The sequence below is a fragment of the Carassius gibelio genome, chromosome A10 (assembly GCF_023724105.1).
Source record: "Carassius gibelio isolate Cgi1373 ecotype wild population from Czech Republic chromosome A10, carGib1.2-hapl.c, whole genome shotgun sequence".
Taxonomy (NCBI): Eukaryota; Metazoa; Chordata; class Actinopteri; order Cypriniformes; family Cyprinidae; genus Carassius; species Carassius gibelio.
The window spans coordinates 10,363,847-10,386,212 of NC_068380.1; the positions used below are offsets into that span (position 1 = coordinate 10,363,847).

The 22,366-nt window shown below is 37.0% G+C and overlaps 1 protein-coding gene across 14 annotated transcripts in view; it reads right to left on the reverse strand.

Annotated features, from left to right (window-relative positions):
- LOC128021129 (phosphatidylinositol-binding clathrin assembly protein) overlaps positions 1 to 20,876 on the reverse strand; it is a 40,553-nt gene extending 19,677 nt beyond the window's left edge. For 3 of the 14 annotated variants that reach the window (XM_052608101.1, XM_052608100.1, XM_052608098.1), the window contains exons 1-10: positions 20,598 to 20,867; positions 20,206 to 20,479; positions 9,100 to 9,242; positions 8,333 to 8,408; positions 5,730 to 5,832; positions 5,556 to 5,649; positions 5,274 to 5,385; positions 3,976 to 4,082; positions 3,831 to 3,872; positions 2,393 to 2,478 (exon numbers count right to left, since the gene is read on the reverse strand). In XM_052608101.1, the coding sequence (XP_052464061.1) occupies positions 2,393 to 2,478; positions 3,831 to 3,872; positions 3,976 to 4,082; positions 5,274 to 5,385; positions 5,556 to 5,649; positions 5,730 to 5,832; positions 8,333 to 8,408; positions 9,100 to 9,242; positions 20,206 to 20,335 (893 nt within the window). In that variant the 5' untranslated portion in view covers positions 20,336 to 20,479; positions 20,598 to 20,867. Of the gene's footprint in view, positions 1 to 2,392; positions 2,479 to 3,830; positions 3,873 to 3,975; positions 4,083 to 5,273; positions 5,386 to 5,555; positions 5,650 to 5,729; positions 5,833 to 8,332; positions 8,409 to 9,099; positions 9,243 to 20,205; positions 20,480 to 20,597 lie in introns of all 14 variants that reach the window. The other 11 variants (XM_052608092.1, XM_052608091.1, XM_052608097.1 and 8 more) reach the window with 9 other exon arrangements.
- Between the last annotated feature and the right edge of the window lie 1,490 nt (positions 20,877 to 22,366).

The window sequence follows — 22,366 nt, forward strand, 5'->3', positions numbered from 1 at the left end:
AAGTAACGCCAGTTAATTGTTTTCCCATTTATTGACTGAAAAGTCTCCTGTCTCCATATTGGGAGAAATCGGAAGTAGGGGTGTGCACGGATTGTGTACACTTTTATTGTGTGTAAGCTTGTTCAAAATGACGCAAACAATAAATGTTGCTGAAAAATAACGTCTGTCTCATTAAACTTAATTTAAATAAACGAATATTCGAATATTCGTTTTTTTGTGAGCTCAAATATTGCGAATGTGATATTTGCGGAAAACGCACATTCCTAATCGGAAGTACAGAGATCTGTTAATCAACACAAATTTTTCAAATCCCATTATATTAACTAATTTCTTTGCTGCTCACCTTTGATGATGCAGTTAAAAAAAAAAAAATACATTATATTAGATAAACTAATAATTGTGCTTGTTTTGTTTTGTTTTTTATTGCTGAAGAGTGTTGAACCTTCTTCTCCGGTGTTCTACTGTACAGACGTGAATTTAGATTTATTCATTATAATTTTTGGTGTGAAAGGGCTTTTACATTAGCTGTAAATAGAACTTCTTATATTAAAAACAATCAAGCCCTGCTCATGATTAAAAAGTAACTCAACAGTAACAGTAACTCAAAAGTAACGTAACACATTACTTTTCATAAATGTAATCAATTAAGTTACTGTGTATTATAAATTTTTAAAAAGTAACTTTCCCCAACACTGATGATCCACAAATAAATATAAAGAGATTTACAAAAATTTAACATATTGACGAATAAATAGAATGAGATCCACAATCAGCAATGTAACCTATTACACAAACTCGTATGTTTATCATGAGATTGAATCCAGTTATTAATTAGTCAGTTACTTATTGACGCGTTTCTTTCCATCTTGAAAAACATTACACTTCCATAACACATATGTATCCAGTATAGCGTTGTTCCCATAGCCCATATTTTTTTTGTTTGTTTGTGTTTTAAAGTACTGTTTTCTTTCATTATCAAAGGCATGTAAAATATTATACTGTCTCTTGGCTTGAAACACAGTCTAATGGTATAATGAAATCCAATTTTAAACATTTAACTGTACAATTTTTTTTTGGCCCTTAGATTTCCTATTTGAGCCAACGCAGATGAATGAAGTTATTTCAGGAAGAGGCCACCCTGATTGTAAAGTAAAATGTGATTGGTTACAGCCAGAGTGTGTTATGATTGGTCAGCGAAGTGTGGCTGTTATCTGATTGACTTGAGTAGACTGTGGGGGTGAAGTCCACACATTTGTGTATTGTCAGCATCTTGACGCTAGAAATGTTTCAAAATCAACAAATAAACAAGAAGCGATTCACAAACGAATGCCAGGTAAAGTTGTTTTTGTGACATACAGATATTTGTGAATGAGTTTTTTTAAAAATCTCAGTTTATTTGTGAATTTAATTCATGTTTGTGAAATTCTAAAATTATTTGTGGATCTCATTCTATATGTGTCAACAGGTTTATTTTTTTCATCCTTTTTATTTCGTAGATCATAATTGTTTAATTGGAATTATTGAACAATTCCATCTCCATAGGCAGAATACCTGATCCAATAAACATACCACTGTTGAATTCGCTAGGGTTGCATAGGTGGATATCAACTACTAGCAGCATGAGCACAGGGCACATTTTTACTGCTTCTGCTACAGGAACCCAGTTTGACCCAGTACTTCCGCAAATATAGCCAATGTTTGCAACGCTTGCATTTTAGCCATTAAGCCAATATCTAAACTGCAAGTCATCAAATTCCTGTACATTCCTCCTACACTTAGTTTAAACACAGTAAACTGATTGTTTTAGAAATACTTGTAACATCTAAATAAAATGACCACTTTCAAACCTTAAAATCACATTTCCTCAGATCAAAATGTAATACTTCAAGCAGATTAAAATATTAAAGAGAAATCTATCAACTAAGAAATCAATTACACAACTTTAAAGAAACATGACAGGCCACAAAACACACAAAGTTAGACAAAAAAAGCAAAATAATGTACTGAAATACACATACATTAATCAGATTTTTTTTTTTATTACGTAAAAAGTAATGCAGCTTTCTTTGTCCCATTGAAAGAATAATTTAATAATGATTTGATATAAGAATATTTATATCCTGCTAATTTAGTAGTAAATACTGATTTCTAGATGGCAACAAAAATGCAGTTGTTTTACATCATAAATATAAAACATAGCTCAAAACCCCCTTCACTTAGAAAAACTATACAGAACTTTTAGCCTGACACACAACTCCCTGAAATACCTCTCTCTCCCACACATGCTCAGCACATCCAAAAGTCGCACACACTTGTTGAATGCAGAGCATGAGGAAAGCAACCACCTCACACACTAGAATGTTCAAAATTAACTGCATGAAAATCACTGTACCTGCTGGCGGCCGTTGAGTCCTTAACCTTTTTCCCCTCTAATGAAGCCAAATGCTGCTCGAGGGCATCCAGGAGGCTACTGGGGGCCTGGAGAGATGGAAACATTCCTTTACTTTACAGGCTACTACACACGCACAGACAGACACAAATATACATGCGCAACTTATGTGAGTGACTGATTTAATTAGGGACTTCTGACTACTTAAAATCTTGAAGAAAAAAAGAAGAAAAAAAAAAAAAGGATTCTTTTCTGAATAATATTGTTTTAGTTGTACATGATGTATTGAGATTACTACTTTTCAAATGTTTGAGAAAATGTTATATTATAAAATATTTGGCATGATGGAAATGAAAATAATATAGAATCACTGTCACTTTTATATTTATTAACAAAAAATATAAATTGTTCACATAGATTCTGAACAAATGGACAATCCAATTTTTAAAACATCACTTTTATACACTATATAATACTACATATGCAAAAAATATATATATTTTTATATATATATATCAAACATACTATGGACAAAAAATTTCTTCTTAATTGAAGAATCACTGCTGTGCAAAAACACAGATAGCATGCAAAGTCAGATAGCATGCAAAGGTACAAACCAAAGACTCTAAACACAGAGAAGAGAGTGAGATGCAGGTACTTACACAAACTGTAAACTGAATACGGAAAGATAAGGAAAGATACAGAATATAAAGGTGGTAGTTTAACAGAGGTGTTTTCAGAGAATTTAAGAAACAAACCAAATAAAAAACAAACCTTTAATATAAAACCTATAATTGTGTAAAATTTGTGTTTTATGTAAATAAAAAAGATACAGATATATTTAATACATACAAAAAGTCTTCTATATACATATAAAAAGCTAGGATCAGATATAAATGTTTAAGAATTCAATGAAAACCCCATATTTATAGAGCACAACTCTGAAGTTTGAGGGGTAAACATGTAAAAAGCTAGTTTCTGAAAAGTAAAAGAAAACAAATGAAATTAGATTTTAAACCAAGATCCGATTTGGTCTCAAACCTGTAAGCTGCCCACAGCATCACACCTTTATGTGCTGTATGAATCAAACATTAAGGACAGTTAGAATAGTTTCCCCCACCAGTGTCATGCAGAGATGTCCGCATGCGACAAGCACTGCAGCGCACTGCAAAAGCAAATTAGTTGCAGTTCTAGAACTCTCTGATGACTTTTCCTACAACTCAAGTTAAGTATTGAGATTTCTAGGTAACTGCAGGTTAGAGAGTTCTACAACTTGCACTTGTTTGGATCTAATGTAGCCGTGCCAAGTTTGGCTGTGGAGCTCAAGCAGTGTCTTGCAAAATAATGGGCAGAGTGACAAATAAGTCACTGACAGGCAGAAGGGAGAGCAGTAAGTGTAAGTTTTTCCTTAAAACCAAGGCCAATATATTTGTTGCCTCACCTGTGATAGGTCTGGTATGTCCCCTCGGTCAATTCCCACTTGCTGTAATGAGCAGAAAAAGCTGGTTTGTGTGTCTCATTTGTATTGGCACATTACATAATCGTACATAATCAGGGATCCCCATAGAGCAGGTTATGAGTCTCACCTCTGCCACTTTGAGAAACTCTGAGATTCTCGTCATTCGAGTCAGGAATTTCTTATAGATGTCCAGGCCTTCTTTACACTGGGCTTTCTTCATGTCAAAGTACTTCTCTGTATATGGGAAAAGGTATGAAGTCAGATTTTTAGATATTTTTAAATTCTCAACACATTTTAAGGGGGCTTGCTTTTCACTCTGCAACTTCACCAGGCCGAGTTATGCTTGGAATCTGTTGCCACAACCTGACCCTAAGCGACTCTCACTTGTATGTCGGCCTCTCGAAAGTAATTCTCATCCAACATTTAACCACAGACGAAGCCAACGGATACAGTTCAGCCCCTAAATGGAGCCACCCAACACAAACAGTCCAAGCAAAACCACTCGATTTAGTAAAAATATCATATTGCAGTTGTTTAACAAATATGATAATCCCATGTTGCTGCTTAGATATCAAAGATAAAAGTAAAAAGGAATAAAATCACAATGAAAAAGCTGATCTTCAACACTAACTACAAAGCAATGTATTTGGGCTCTGCATGGAACTGAACTCAAGCCACTCTGCAGACGCAAATGTGAATGAGGTGAAGGATTGTAGCTTAACTTAAGTGATCTCTTTTTGAAACTTCAGTAGTTTCAGTCCATTTTTATTCAAAAGTTACCTTTTTGAAACCTACTCTACTGACGTATCATTTTATAATAAATAAATATAAAATACATTAAATAAAACAAGAATAATATTCATAATTTATTATTAATAAAATATATTTATTATTACCAATTTTTTTATAAAATAGTTTCAAGGAAAAAAAATGCTTTATACATTTAAATCCTTACATTTTATTTAGGCAACTTGTGCAGTCCTACTTAAAATGATCATTATTGAATTCCAAGTTTTCAAATAACAGATCAATCTTTGATAAGACGATATCACACAGTCTGGATAACCAAGTTTAATCACATTCTCTAGCTAATCATCACTTCAAGATGAAATTTGCTCAGTGCATTGCCAATTTTACTGCCCTAAACCATGACACAATCCTTACTTGCCGCTAAAAATAAATTCTGAGCCTACTGATATGGACAGGAAGGGTTTGTTTTATGAGTTACAGCTCTCAGGCAGTAAATAAACTGTCATAAAACTGAGTGACGAGTCGGGTCAGAGTCGCTTACTGTCGATGAGTGGCTTGATACTTCAAGTTTAAAGGTCTCTGCAACAAGAACCAATAGTGGAGATAACTGGTAAAAGCCAATATGTAGGGCAGCCCACATTAGGTTTTGAAAGATCAATTGGAATAACAGCTCACCAAGCAAGTTGATGATCCCTTCATTGTAGGCTGCAAACAAGCGGATGGCGTCTTTAAACAGAAGCATGAATGCAGCGTTAATGACCCCGTTTGTGAGCTCGTTGGCATTTACCTGCAGACACAAAATAAGCCGAACTCAATTTGGTTTGAAACGGTTATGCTGCAAGAACTGAAAACCAATGCAATTACGAGAAAACAAAAGGAAGCTACCATTAAAGAAAGGTCTAGCCAGTATTGCATATGGAACTTAAATAAGTCTAGCTGTTGTCATCAGAAACTCACGTTGAAGTCGAGGAGTGCATCCATCTGGTTTTGGATGATAGGGATGGTCTTTAGGAGCTTCTCAGTGTTCAAAGTTCTCATTACGCCATCCGCGCTTTGACAACAAAGCAGACAACCAATTCAATGAAGAGTTCTCATTTTTGGGTGAACTATCCCTTAAGGAAACAGACTTACCCTCTTTTTACTTTTGTGAAGTCGAAAGCCACTTGTCTGTATGAGACTGCCTTTTCGTTCAGGTAGCGGCTGTACCTTCGGATGAAGGTGGACATGTCATATCCTGCATGCAAAAGAGAACATGCTGTCTTTTGAGTTCACAGAGACCCTTGGGTTGCTAAACTTATTCACACAGCAGTTTTCATTCTAGACTATTAAAAGACATGAGTCCTTGATGTACCAGTTAAAAATCATGTACTGGCGCAATGATTGCGACTCATTTTAAACGGTCAGAGAAAAAAACATTCTGGTTTCTAAAGGGTTAGTACAGTGCATGACACAACCTAGAACCCATTAGCTTTATCTGACTATGCCAAGTATGACAGGTCATTGTGAAGTGTACTGGTCTATGCCACTAGTCACATGCTCAAATGCAACCATACTAAAAGGCAAAAGAACACTGAACAATGTATTTAAAATATGTTTGATTCACAATTATGTAGAGCTGAAACAACGAATCGATTTAATCGATTAAAATCGATTATTAAAATAGTTGTCAACTAATTTAGTAATCGATTCGTCGCTAAATAAATTTTATTTGCCATAAGCGGCTCATTTCGTGCATATTTCAAATCTGCGGTGACCAAAGTGTGGCAGTAATGAGCCACCGGAGGTTTTACTCAGCCAGTACAGCAGGTGAAGTAGCGAATAGCCAATAGCTGGCCTCGTTTTATGTCACGTGCTTCCCGAACAGCGTCTCTGCAGCATTCAGCGGGAAGTGGGAGTACTTTACTTTGAGCCTTCAAAATGAAGAGTAACCTGTAAACTCTGCACTACTGAACTGTTTAAGGGGCCGTTCACATATCGTGTCTTTTGCGTGCTCAAGTTCGTTATTTCCTATGTAGGCGCGCAGTATGCACTCTCATAATGGAAGCGACGCGGTCGCGACACGCACGCGGTGCGATGCGCCCGTTTTTCCAGGCGCGTCCACACCGCATCCATTTATCCTTTGCTGAAATTTCCGGGTCTTCATGGAGAGGGCACGTCATGGAGAGAGCACGTCATGGTTGCTTAGCAAAGGCAGACGCCTCAGGGGCGCTTTGGAAAGAAGGAGAAAGCGGCGCGACTAGCGTTTTACACGCGTTTTTAGAAACGTTTGTTTTTAAATGTTTGAGTATATTTAAAATGCACTTCTTTTGTAAGTATTCACTGCTCTTTTTCACACAGAAGGTTTTTTGTGTGTGTCCCAATTTTTTTTTTCTGGACAACCTTCTGATGGATTTTACTTTAAATTGTGAGTTCCATTCAGGTTTCATGCCATTGGCACTTTTTTTTTTTTCCGAAGGATTGTTTACAATTTCACAGCATAAGCTATAAAGCTTTTTCCCAGTAAATAATAAAATACAATGCACTGCAATTTTATTCTGTTTTATCCTTATACTTCGTGAAAATATGTTCTCAAAGATTCCTTAAGCTTTGTTTGGGATGTTAAACTACTTTAGGAGCTCTAAGGACTGCCATGGTGAAAACAATATTTGAAATCTCCTTGTGAATTTTGCTAGAGTATGAGTCAGTGTTTTGATTGCAGAAGAGTTCGACAAAGGATTACTAACATAATAAAACAACTCCATGTATATTTTTGATGAGGATATGACAATGCAAAATGGTTAAAATCTCTTAAAAGATGATAAAGACCCTTTATTAATAATTTCATTGGGGAAAAAATGGAAAAAACTAAAATATAAGTACATAAACCGATTAATCGATTAATCGTAAAAATAATCGACAGATTAATCGATTATCAAAATAATCGTTAGTTGCAGCCCTACAATTATGTGAATATGAAAGCACTAACTAGATATATTTTTGTCACACAACTTCATTTTTAGTAATCAAAAACACTATGAGAGTTTGATTCATTCCTGTGAATCAGTTTGTTCAAACCATCTGTCTGTCTTCAAAACAGTGATTCAACTCAAAAAATTTCCAAGGAGATCCCTGTATGGCATTATAGATCATTAGATAGATCGATTGATCAATGGATGGAATTTTTTTTTATTGCCCAGCTAGATTATGTATGGGTTATATTGCAAAAGTAGGATAAAAGTGTAGTACTGCAAGGTGCCTCAGGAAGAAAATCTGAGCCAGGAAGTTCAAGTTACTTTCCAAAAATGGGCCCAGAGTTCTTCTTGAAAGACTCTACAAACTAGAGTCTCGCTGTGCTGATTCCCCTGCTGCTTCTTTTGAGTGCTGGCTGCCAGGCAGTATGTTAACATGGGAAAAGCCTTGGGTAAATAAACCCACTTGTGCTTTATTTAAGCTGAAAGTCGGCCATGTTGCCGAACAGGTCCCAAAAGGGAGTTCAGGGAGAAGATCAGACAGACAGACAGAGAGAGACAGGACTTAACGCTTCTACTTCCCAAACCTTAAAACGCCACATCTGACCATGACTAACATTAAAATGATAAAACTGAGAACACAATGCATGTTTTGTCAGCTCCTCAAATATTCATCATGTCTGCATTTGTCTAAGGTTTGGACGCTCATGAAAATGGATGAGATATGCCTGGGATGTGCTTGGAAAAACAGAATGACTAATGAAGCGTTGGGCTGAAAGCACCTACCTTGTAACCCGCTTTTGTCCAAAAAATTACTGAGGTTGAATAATGTGTTCCTGGAGGCCAGGTATTGTACAAATCTCTGTCAACATGAAGAACAACGAGTTCGGGTTTCAATTTATTCTGAAGTTAGTCACCATGCAAATAAACAGTACTGTCAAAGCCACAAGGGTAAAATTGATTGACTGTGGTATATGTGTGGGTTATACTGTTTTAGCTTAACCAAAACCATGATTAAACACTGCTGAAAATACCAACAGTTAAAGGATTAGTTGACCAAAAAAACATTAATTTGGTTATTTACTCAAGCTTACTTTCTTACATGAAAACAAAAGGTGAATCTTGGCCAATCTTTTCAGTAAAATCAAAAAGAATTGTGAATGGTTGTAAAGCTTGTTCCCACTATAAAACTCAATGCCCCAGGATTGAGTGAGTAAAATAAAACGTAAAAAATTTTTTTAAAACAGAGTGGTCAGCATATTCTTAAATGAAAATAAAATGAGTAATGATAAGATGTTATATATATATATATATATATATATATATATATATATATATATATAAAACAGTGCTAACAGTGCAGTTGTTTAGTACAAACAAACAAAAAAACTATTTTGTGAGTTTGGAATGATAAGAGATTAAACATTTTTGGGGTGAACTATTCCTGAGTTCAGTTTGTATGAATTTCTTCAGCCTATAGATCTCAGGCAGAAAGTGATGAATGTGTACAAGAGTGTGTGTTTGTGTGTGTGTGTGTGTGAGGGGAAGCGGACCTCATTGCCGTAGACCATAAGGTGGTGTGTGGTGATGAGGGATTTGAACACGACCACCCAGCTGGTGTTGGTGGTGCGCTCGAACAGCGAGTCGGCCAGCTGAGGGATGTTCACATTCATCTCGTTGGTGCAGTGGATCAGATCTGGTGAGAGAGAGTTGAAGGAGGTCAGTGCGTTTATAATTCAAACTGTCAGCACATCACAGCCTTTGTATTTGGGCCATAAATAACTTAAACAGTTTTGGTACGTTAACATATGTTTGAACCCTTACATACCAGATTTCCTTAAAAGGCTGTCCCAACTAGTTTTCATCTGATGAGTTTTGCAGTGACAGATGATGGTACTGATATAAAGAGAGCATGGTGGTCCAAGGTTAAAATACCGATCTAAAGTCTGGGGTCTGTTTTTTATTCTTTTCCTTTTCAAATTCCTTTTTTTTTTTCTGTATTCTGTTTTTTTTTTTTTTTTAAGCATGTCTAATTAAATTAAATCCTGAAACTTACACAATTTAACAGCAATTTATTACACATTTTACAAAAAAGAAAATGTAAGGAATTTTTTTCTCAAATGCAATTTTATTTTTACCGAATTCTGTGTTGTCCATTAATTTCCTTCCTGTGTTTTCCATTAATAATTCCATTCATTAATATATTTCTGTCACAGTTTCTCCAAGATAATCAAACTTTGATTTTGATGGGTTGCTGTGAACACCTTTAAGTTTCTGTTTGCATGTGGTATGACGATAGTTTTTCTCAAAAGAAATGGTGAAATGCTCATAATGTGACTCTCAGAGCAGTCCCAGAGACTATATTTATGCTTTCATGTACTCCATGTGTGTTCATACTGAGGGAGCAGAGGCTGAAACTAAGTATGTGTGTAGTAAACATGCGGAACATTAAGGATTCATATCTAAATAGCATTTTTGTGGCTTAATATTCTCAGACACTAGCCCAGATCATGTTTTGATTTAAGTGTACTGACCTACTTTTCATTTGTCAATCCAAAATTTGGCAAAATTAAGGTTCAAAAAGTCTTTCACTGAGGGGAGAAAAACGACAATACAATGAATTAAAACATCAGAATTAAAACTCTGTGTGATGCTAAGGTGCCTCTGCTCAGCGCTTTAACATTCAGACAGCACTGACAGGGTGCAAGCGAGACCCATGCATTGATATATCCTGTGCTTTATTAGTTCTTTGGCTGGACTCCACAGCCAGCTGTGCTCAGAGAGCGGCAGAGGGATCCCTCAAGGCTTTCTCTACACCACCAACACTGTGAGACTCTTTGAGGGCTGCAGCTCATCATGCCATTCATGAAGCCTCCCACAGACAGCGAGGGAGGACGCCGCCACCGCTCTCCGCTGAGAAACGGATCCGAATGGTATTATATCATCGTAAAGTTTTCTGGATTCAAATGATGGAGAAACCACTTCTAGACCTCCTTCAATGGAATGAAAAAGCCACATTCACTCATTGCTGCAACCCATTTCAAAGACACAAGTGTAATTACACACTTCCCAACAAACTGCCTCCCAATATTAGTGCATATGCACGAACTTTTGAAGTGGGGATGTGAAAATATGCTGCACAGCGAGCATGGGTGGTCTACAGAAGGCCCTCTCTTTTACAGATAACATCCACCATTTAAACCTGCACAAAGGCTCGGCCATGTGACAACAAAGATTTTTCAGTGGAAACACAAAACCTTGCGCCAAGCATGATGGTGTTGAAAATGCACATGTCCATGGGACAATGTGGAGTCGATGTTCAATGGTGTTCTCGGACAGGTTTAACTAACATGCCCAGATGTAGCCAACAAGCGCATCTGAAGGAAGGAATGAAAGACTCTTTCCCAATCAAGACCCACCCAGCGTGTATTTCTGTCTCCCTGGAGAAACATGATTGATGGTTCAACAGAGTGTACATGCATGTGTATCCAACCATGTGATGGGAAACAAATTAGTTATGTGAACAGCTCTGCCTAAACATCAAACTCTCTGATATTTTACCTAAATGAAGAATCGTGAACTTAGCAAACTTCAAGTAATAAAATATTCATGTTCCTCTGACATTGATGCGCATGATCTGAAATGCCTGCAGGGTAAATTATACAATATTCAAAGTTGACACACATGCAAAAAAAGTGTACTGGCAGAGTTCTGTCTAATATTAGACTGACTTCATTTGCTTCTATAACATATGTTGTAGGAATAGGCTGATATTAAAGGGATAGTTGATTAAAAAATGGAAACTGTGATCATTTACACACCCTCTATATACAGTACAGGTCAAAAGTTTGGAGACACTTTCTCATTCAAAGAGTTTTCTTTATTTTCATGACTATGAAACTTGTAGAGTCACACTGAAGGCATCAAGGGCTATTTGACCAAGAAGGAGAGTGATGGGGTGCTGCACCAGATGACCTGGCCTCCACAGTCACCGGACCTGAACCCAATCGAGATGGTTTATGGGTAAGCTGGACCGCAGACAGAAGGCAAAAGGGCCAACAAGTGCTAAGCATCTCTCGGGGAACTCCTTCAAGACTGTTGGAAGACCATTTCAGGTGACTACCTCTTGAAGCTCATCAAGAGAAGCCAAGAGTGTGCAAAGCAGTAATCAAAGCAAAAGGTGGCTACTTTGAAGAACCTAGAATGAGACATTTTCAGTTGTTTCACACTTTTTTGTTATGTACATAATTACATATATAATTCCACATGTGTTAATTCATAGTTTTGATGCCTTCAGTGTGAATCTACAATTTTCATAGTCATGAAAATAAAGAAAACTCTTTGAATGAGAAGGTGCATCCAAACTTTGGTCTAATTTTACATGCAGCAGGCCCTAAAAATGACATGAATATGACAGTGTGCAAACGCATAAAATCAGCATAGTTTGAAATCACAAGTTTAAAGTTGATCACGCGTCTCCAGTGAAGCTGACCTCTCCTCCTGTCCGGATTAAATTAGCAGGGATCAACTGTCACGCAGCGCACATGGGATCAGGCAATAAACAAATGCACACTTCACAAGATCTCACGGTTGGATTCGACTAAAGTCCTATTTGCACAGGATTCATATTAGTAAATCATAGGGGTGTACACATATTTGTACCAACATTTTTTTTTGGTATGGATCTTTTGGTTCAGTACAAATGTGTACCGAACAAATACAGCATTGTTTAAACCACTGCATGAGCGGAAGTTCAGTAGAAGCTTCAATATTTATATACTGTTACATTTGATGAGAAACTAAATCTCAAATCTTGTCATTTTTTCAGGAAATTTTAACCATAATTGCAGTTTTGACACTCCTTGATGTGGTGTGACAGATCGTTGTATAAATGCCTCAGTTTAAAAGGCAGCACGGAGCAAGAGTCAACATTTCAACCATGGAAAAACGCCTATATAACAGCTTATAAACAAAATGTCATAACATTTCATTTACCTCATTCAAGTAGTCAGTGTCCACAGTTCATGACAGAAACTAATTCAACATGAATCCTTTAAAATGCTCAGTCATAAAAAAGGCTGATGATGGAGTGGAGAAATATAGGTTCCCTGACCCCTGAAGTATATGGCAGGAGGCAACAAGAGACACAGACAGAAAGTTTTTTTTTTTTTTTTCTCATCACCGCTCTGGTCTGCTTTAGGGACACCTATTTGTGAGGGCAGAGGACAGGAAACCATTAAGTGAATGATTGCTGCAGATTCGAGGGCTTTAGACATATAGAACACAGCATCCTGCTCTGTATCACATAACGCACACCACAATGAATATATATTACATGTTAGGACTGTGCAGTTATGCGCATCTCATCAGTAAAGCCGGTCTCGTGATTAGTAGTAAATCATCATCACCTGCTTTCAGATTGAGCGGAATTCACTAATCGAATGTGCACAGCCCTATTACATATATATTATATTAAATAAAAACAAGTAGAGATGTAACGATTAACCGCGAACCAGTCGAAAAATGTATTAAAATATTTGACGATAAAAATCGCGATACAACTGGAGTAGGAGTTTATATGTATATATCTCTGAGGGTAACTGACTATCTTTATAAAAGTTTACTTTGTATTTTCTTTTGATCTTGTCTCTGAACAATGCATATTAGTGTTCATAAGCACAGCTCTGCATTGTTTACAGCGGTAACCCAGGAAACACTGTATCATTGCTGTTCATAAGCGCCTCCTGCTGTCAGAGAGTGAATCTGCATCTCATTCAGCTCATCTGTTTGTCTCGTTCAGATATGTTTTAGTATAGTTTCACAAAACTAAAACCAGACCATTCTGTTTTGGCTTCAAATTTTGAAATTATATTTTGGATCATGATTAAAATCAAGTGGTTGCCTCTAATTTTAAAGAGCACAGACAAAGCCTTAGTTTGTTCATATTAAGAGATTATACAACAGACCAAGACACTGTACAATGCTCAACATAAATAATGCTTAATGTGGCTTAAAGCTGCAGTCGCTAACTTTTGAAGCTCTAGCGGTTACTAGAGAGAGAGAGAGAGAGAGAGACAGAGAGAGGAGAATGAAGGAGACAGCTGCACAGAAATCAGGGAAGCATGCCACAAACTCAAAAAAAAAAAAGTTGTAAACTTGGGAAAACTAATAAAAAACATTTTTGTATGTATATATATATATATATATATATATATATATATATATACACACACAAAAATAAATAAAATAGTATTCAGGAAGTCAATTCTGTCAAGCATAGCATTGTTTCCCCTCAAAAATGAGCAGCTGTTAAAGGTCAATGATTAATTAAAAAATTAAATATAATATAAATTAGCAGATAGGAAATCAGGCATGTAATAATGACATCACAAATGGAAAGAGCAGCTGCTCAGTGACATATGGAATTATTCTAAACATCCTACAGTTAAACTTCATCGCTGGGCTCATCTTAATCATTCTTACTGGAGGCATTTTATCAATAGTTTTCTCAAAGATTCTCATTAACAAAATAATAGTGAGTTAATACCTCAGACTAGCAAGTGCATTCAAACAAGTATCCTCAAGGTAACTTTTTCATTCTGAAATAACATCTTATTATAAGATGTATGAGGAAGCAGATCTACTACAGTCATTAGCTAATCCTACATAAAATAAAATAAAAAAAGATACATGAATACATTTATTATAGAGAGGAACCAAACAACAACAACAACAACAACAACAACGTCAGGCAAGCAGTTTATATAAAGTCTTTGTTTTGTTTTTTGTAAACTCTGAATCACTTGGACTGCTTCCCCACTGTACTTTTCCATATTTAGACAGTGACGTACAGAATGAAGCAGCATGTTCTGAGAACAAACTCCACTGATTTTTGACTCATGAATTTCCCCTCATGCAGATCTATCTTGATGGAAGAGTCACTGCGCTCTGCTATCTGCAGACATCTCCCATTTAATCAGCTCCCAACATTTTTCTGATTTCTGGAACAACTTCCTGTTGGCCGTTTAGATTTCAAATAGTTGGCGAACTACAAGAATGCAGGAAGTATCAGCTGGGTTCATCCAGGACAAGACACTTTACAGTCTCGACTGTGAGTTTGGGAGGGTCTGGAAGCAGAAATGCTCAACTCCCTGTTCGAACTCCTAGCACAAAACATTTGCAAAAACTAAGAGTCAGCTTGCTATGGGGATCACAGCTACGCTTTAAGGTCTGCATGATAGAAAATTAAAAATTAAATTACGCCATGTATTTTCTAAATTGATGATATAGTATTATTGATATAATATTATAGTGATTATTAATATAAAAAAAAATTATATTTTAACTTTTATTTAAACAAAAAAAAAGCAATGTAGCCTTGTAGTATTTTATGTCAGTTAACTTTTTTTTTTTTACTATGGTTTAAGCTTTAGTTAACTATAATAATTCTTATTCTGAATAATTAATCCATGCATTACATTTTTTTCCCCAATGTATTGTTCAATTTGAATGTCACTATCTTTTTCTGATCTCTATTTTAAGATAAAAATGTATTTAAAAAAGGTTTTACCATGCAAACTATCTGCAGGCAAGAGTCACAGCACTGTCAGTTAACACTGCCCTCACGAATTCCTACTAGTAGCAGTTTAGACAAAAGGAAGGGCATCCAGCGTGAAACATGTGCCAAATCGGTTGTGCAGATCACTCTGCTGTGGCAACCCCTGATAAAAGGGAGCAAGCCAAAGGAAGAGAGAGAGTAGTTTAGACAAAACTTATCCTGTAACTGCTTTGAAATACTTGATGAGTGCAGCCAGCCCCTGCTAGTTTTTTTCTGCGTCGTCATCACTTAAAAAGCAGTAAGGACGGCGTCACAACCTATCCCTCTCTGATGTATTTGGGTTGGTGTGACTAGTTACATAATATCTGATTACTTAAAGCCGATGAGTTAAACAGGCACTTTGCTAATGGTATACTGGGTCAATAATTTAGGAAATGGAAAATGAAGAAAGTCAACTACAAACGCTTTAAAGCCGGGCTTTATTAGGGGGTTCAAACAGTGACTCTAAAAGCAGTACGGTGTCCATTCACACACAGCAGGGCAGCGAGTCAGCACTCTTTCTGACTGACCGTCATTTGATGCCTCTCAGGTCACACGCTACATTTCTACACAGGTACAGACACACACACATTGGTATGACCGACTTACAGCAGATCTCTGCCAGAGTGATCCGACACCATAAAACAGCACAGAGGGGTCCCTTTGTTGGAGCAGATGACATTTTATGGCTGTTGTATAACTACACCGAAGGGATGAAAGCTCTACAGTCAATGCTCCGTAAGCTTTTCCACCCTATAACCTGGTGCTTGATGCTTTCAAGTTGACATTTTCATGACCGCAACCTCAAAATTGAGCTAAGAAGTGTGTATTTGCAAATACGGATACAAAACAGTGGGAACACCAATCAAGATGAGAGCACTTTAATCTACGATTACAACAAACGACTGATCCGATTTCCGCCGACTGTCCAGTGGTTCATCAAAAAGGATGCATTTCACATCCTGAAAACGTTTTATTTATTTTTTATTACACACTGAACCACCCATCAGGTACGCTGCGGAATAAACATTATATAATCTGGAACATTCTTGTACATACTGCCTGGAAGACCTCTGCAGTTATAGGAAATCAAGCTATCTGACGGAAAACGTATAATGAGTTAATTCAATTCATGCTCTAAATTTGCTAGGAGCGGCTGTCTATCTCAAAACAATAAAGATAAGTGTGTGTGTGTGTGTGTGTGTGTGTGTGTGTGTGTGTGTGTGTGTATACGGTCTCGGACAGATTCTAGGAAGCATCTATCATGTTGCAGAACTGACTCATATGAATGAGTGCCCAGAATAAGCCTTGATCCCATTGAACATGCATACACAGCACTGGGGCATGGAAGGCCAACAAACATGACTTCAACAAGCCATGGAAATACAATGTTGATGTTTGGTGGTGGTGTGTGTGTGTGTGTGTGTGAGAGAGATCACCTTCCAATAAACTCAACAACTACCCATCCAATCTCTGGTGGTGAATTCACCAGTTTACTTGCACTAAACCATGATCAACACACACAAGGTTGTTTACACCCCATATTTACATCCATAGGCCATTATTTAGGAGAGTCAGTAAAATTAGCATCCACTGTAATGGTAAAAGAAAAAAGAAAAAACTATACTTGCTGTGGAAGCTCTATCGTACTTGCTTGCTATACACGAGAATCAATGAAGTTCATTCTCACATGCTTGTTCAGAAAATATCTAATAAGGTGTTCCAAAGAAGAGCAGACATCATAAATGTTTGGAATGACATGTGGGCAAGAAACTGGTGACAGAACTTTCATTTTTGTGTTAACAATCCCTTTAAGTTTGCAAATTTTATTATGGGTGGGACCAGCTGTTTTTCCAACCAAAAAAAGATGGAGGGATTTTTCCATTTATTTTTAAATGGTATTCAATTTTGTTTAGAAATGCTAGCAGAGAAAAAATTACACACTGGACCAATGTGAAGCATCATTACATTTATCAAATCTTGAGCACTATAGTGAGTGAGTGCTTTGAGTCTGAATTTCCTTATATGCTGCAGAACACACTCAAGCTCTCCAGACTAATAATGGCAGACATTATGGAACATAAGCCAACAACCATATATGGACATAAAAGGATGTTTAAGACACCTGCTGATCCAGAGCAACCCTTTGCAACAGCGAAGACAAGCTGGTCTTAAATTAGTGAGCTCCGATTTGGTGTAGTGCAATTCCTACTGACCAAAGACTTGAAATTAGAAAATGAATTTTATTCATCAGACTTTATATAAAAAAATAAAAAAAAAAAGTATTTTCTCTTTATTTTCCTGTTTAAAAGTTTAGAGAGAAAGTACAAAAAAAATGTTGTGACTAAAATATAGCAGCATTAATTATTACAATGTTCTTGTTTTTCCTAAACTAAAACAAAGCAGAATGGAAACAATTGGAGGACATTTTTTCAGGGATAAAGGTAGTTCAAGAGGAATGTTCTCCCTTCCCCGGAAACCTAGCCCAAATCAAAGAGGCTGGGGGATGGAGCCGGAGCCTTATCTAATGTTTAAATCAAACAGAAGGAGAGCGAGACACACTGCTATTTCTGTCCCAAAGGAAACTCCATGCACAGAACGCACTGCTGCCCTGAAATACCTACAAGACCTCTTCACACACTCTCTCCAAGCTACGGGAACCAACCTGAGGGTGCTGGACTACTGTGAAATGTTCTGGACGCGATAATCAAGAAGAACTTTACATAAGCCCATACTCTTGAGGGAAGAAGGCAATTACATCTGACCTCCACTCAGTTCAGACCTCCTATCTTCTCCTTCATAAGCCGTCTGTCAGCACAAATGCCACTCTGTATTGTCAAGACCCAGCTAAAAATAGTCTCACTAGAGGAAATTAGCACTGTAGGGTGGGAAAAAAATGTAAACCATATGCAAAGTCGCCAGTATGGGACAAAAGGCTTCATATGCCAGTGCCACAGGCCTTGATTAGACTCAAATGATGGCGCCACATCTATTGACATTTATGCAAAAACACAAACACAGATCCACAAAGATCAAAAAAAAAGAACTGTACTACAAGAATGAGTTTGCAAACATGATCCTTGCAAAACTGACAAATGAACAAACTGCAGTTGATTCATTGCTGAATACAGTTTGAGTTAATCAAGGGCTTCAGATCTCACTAAACGAACAAACATTCACACTATTCTTGAAGATCTGATGAGGTCAGGATGGGGCCTAAATGAGGCCAGTGTGGTGCTCCCTGAGAATTATAAGAAACCCTGGGACTATGAGAGCTGTCCGCACCCTACCACCTGTGGGAGACTGAGAACATCTCACTCACAGAAGACCAAGCTTATAACAAGCAATAAATAAGACATCTTAATGAAGTTAAAAGTTAACTTGACAGAACAGTCTCATGCGTTCACCTGCTGACAGGATTGTGCCAATTACAGCACTGTCCTCTATAAACACCTGCCACAGTATATAGTAAAGTGAATGTTACATAACTTTTAACAGTCAGCATGTTCTTCACTTTACTTGTAAAATCAAATACAACTAAAGAACTGAATAACTCTAGGGTTAGTGCCAATGAAAGATTTCAATAAGACTCCATGTTTTCAGGACTAATGTAGACACTTCTGTGAAATATGTATTGATTACATTTAAGTTCTACATATTTTTTTAAGGGGTCATATGATGCTTTTTTTAAAGATCATTATTTCATGTATTTGGTGTAACAGAATATGTTGGCACGCTTTAATGATTAAAAAACAACACATTTTCAAATACTGTCCATTATTGTAGGTCCTATATGCCATGCCTCTCTCAAACGCGTTTTTTCTACAAACTCCCTCCTTCCGATAAACAGTCTGCTCTGATTGGCCAACTGACCCAGTGCACTGTGATTGGCCAAACACCGTAAGCACTCGTCGTAAATCTAATGCCCCTTTTCCATAATCGGATTGCTTCATCTTTCAAATTAAATGTAAAGACAGTTAATAATGTCCTTAGTTTTACCATTAATTCAAGCTGAAAGGGGAACAGAGTGACATGACAGACACAGTGATGAAGCTTGTATGTGTTTGCAGTACACAAGCCACGGACGGATAAGACCGCTGACTCCACGGTGTCACCCTGTCTCTCTCTCACTCTCTCACACACACACACACGCACACAAGGCATTATGCAAATGTTTTCACATAGTGATGTAGACATGTGGGGGCATGTTTGAATGAGAAGTTTTAAAAGGGGGCGTGGCAGTCTTATATTTTATAAATATCTCTTTGGATTTGAGACTCAAGTCTTTGCAACTTCACAGATCTTCTTTATGCATCAACAGCTTGTAACACTCCAAAGAGAAAGAAAAAAATAAAAACGCATCATATGACTCCTTTAATACAAAAATGCCTAAGCAGCTCTTTTCCGCGTAATGAAAGTGGATGGTGACTACAGTTTTCAAGAACCAAATGGACACTATAAAATACAATAAAACATTTGAAAATAATTCACACACACCTTACACTATATTTCCCATGCCTTTAAAGTCACTAGATATCTTTGTGTGAAAGTGAAATTTCAGTTGTTAATCACAGTAAACTGTGCTTGACCACAGTGACAATTTTCATTTTGTTAACTATTCCTTTGAAAAATATAAATTAGTCATATGGTAATAAAACTTGCTTTTTGTTTTGAAACTTCAAAAAGACAGAAAACGGGCATGTTTGTTTGCAATCGGATTTCTCAGTGAATCCATTCGACTCAACCTGCAATCGTGCTGCTCAAACAGCAGATGGGTTCATTTTAAAATGTGGTTAATTATTAGTTAGCAAGTTAAATCATTAAATACACTGCACTGTACTCATGCTATCTCAAAACTCAATGCATAGGGGAAACAAATGACTGGTGTCAACATCAGCAAAGGTCGCTGAAGGAACCTGGTTAAATAACACGAACAGTACTGATTGTGAATCTTTTTCTAGGCCTCGAGCCCAGATCCTCTCGTTCCCAGGGCGACGCGTGACTGACGTAACTTTCAGCCGCGGGTCCGAGAAAAGATAGTACAAAATCCCATGACACTTACAGTCCAAATGCTTCTTCTTTGGCCCCATGACTTCGTGCGTGGTCGCCTTGCACACCGTCTTGGACACCGCGGAACCGGTAACACTGTGTTGGGCTGCCGCTATCCGGTCTGTTATGCTCTGTCCAGACATCCTCGCCGTTTTAAACAAACAGAAAAATGGGGTAAAGGAAAAAAAATGAGGGGTAAAGGAAAAAAAATGAGGGGGAAAAATCTGCCCGGGCTGTTAAATCCAACGGCAATGCTGTAGTCCCTGGGTTGTGCACTGTTCCGCCACCTGATAGGGGTTAGAAAGAGAGAAAAGAAATTAGATAACAAGTAAGACGCATCCGCCGCTTTAAAGAGTCCAAATGAAGTTTGCTCTGTATGTATGCCGTCAGCTGACATTTACGTACCAAACGTTTCCTCTTCTATTAACAGCAGCGTCCCCTCTCTCCCTCTCTCTCTCTCAACCCCTCTGTCACGCACTCTCCTCTCCGTCTCTCCCTCTGCCTCTCTCTTAACTCCCCCTTTTCCTCCTCAATGGCTCGCCTCTCGGATCTCGCCTCCCCCTGCTGGGTTAAAGTCTCGTAGGAAATGGCGGTTCTGTTTCCTCTTTTCAGAGGATCCTCCCAAGGTTTATATGGATGTTGGATGGTTGTGGTCAAATGACGACATTTTGGCTCTGAACATTCGTACCACATATGAAATTAGGATTTCTGTTTGGATTGTGAGCCAAAATGGCGACTCGAGGTGGCTAGTTTCTGTGTATTATGGTTCACGTGACGGAATTTGTCCAACCAAACTCATGGTTTCACATGTGGTACTTTTACAACATCGTCTATTTAGTTACGTGTCACTGATTAAATATGTATTTATGTCACAGTTTACAAAATAATGGAATATATAATTGCTATAAAAATTGTGTTTGTGTGTGTGTTTGTGAGAGAGTTTTTTTTAATACAATATAAACACGTAGAACGTGTGTGAGCATTCAGTATGGTAAACATTTCACAATAACACGAAAACGTCGAAAATGTAATCTATTATAAAAGTTGAGAAATAAATAATTTCCCAGTTTTATCTTTATTAATTAAAAAAAACTATGATTTCATTATTTATGATTATTTTAGCTTCCCATTGATTAACTGAATAACTTGGGAGAAAGAAAATCAAAATAAAATAGTTTCTTTAATTTTCCTCAGTGCAAGAATTATTTAATATTTCCTTACAAAATACATAGAAAGGGAGACATCTAGTGGGGAAAAATGCAATTACAGAAAGCATTAAAAATGTTGTGTCGATAAATCCTGAGGGCCGTTCTTCGTAGCTTATTACTACATCCGAGATGAAATGTCACATCCAAGATGAATTTATCTAACTAATCAGGATCTGGCTAATTCGGTTCTTCAAACGCACCTGTTGTTAATGATTATCAAGTTATCTGAGGTATTTGCGCGTTCATGGGTTGGTTTAAAATGGGCTATGTATTGCTATGTTTTTATACAGTCTATGATCGATACTCGAAACCATAATCAGCAATGCAGCGATTGGCTGGTGGCGGCAACGTAATGATATCATCAAGTTAAAAAAGACACCTGACGAAAGACTTGAAACATTTCTGAACTTTTATAAGAAAACAGCCAAGCCAACAAAACTACATAAATGTTATTCTAAATTAAATGCGAACTGTTTATTTTTTTTAATTATTTTTTTACACGATTCCCAATTATTTAGATTCGAGATTTATATTTAGAGATTTAGATTCGAGTCTTCACATTTTTATTCCAATGTAGTAATTAGCTATTCATTTAATTTTATATTTGGACAGATTTGTTACCTGGCAGCATTAATGAAAGTCTCTTAGGGATCAAGACACTGATATATAACATTGTTCTATATTATAGATCAGTGGGTCAAGATCATGTTACTGTACATGCATCTCCTGCGCTCCATCAAGCCTCTCCCATAATAGCCGTCATAATGAGTTAAGGACCACGATATAAATATGTTATATTTATATTAATTTTTAAATGATTGTTATTTTAAATGATTGTCCCTGTATCGGAAGGATAATCTACTAATAAAGTAGCGGTGGCAGCGGACATCTTTTAAGTATCAGTTCTGGTTTAAATGATGCGATCTAATCCTGTTTACATGAAATAGCCTAAGACAGACAGAACAG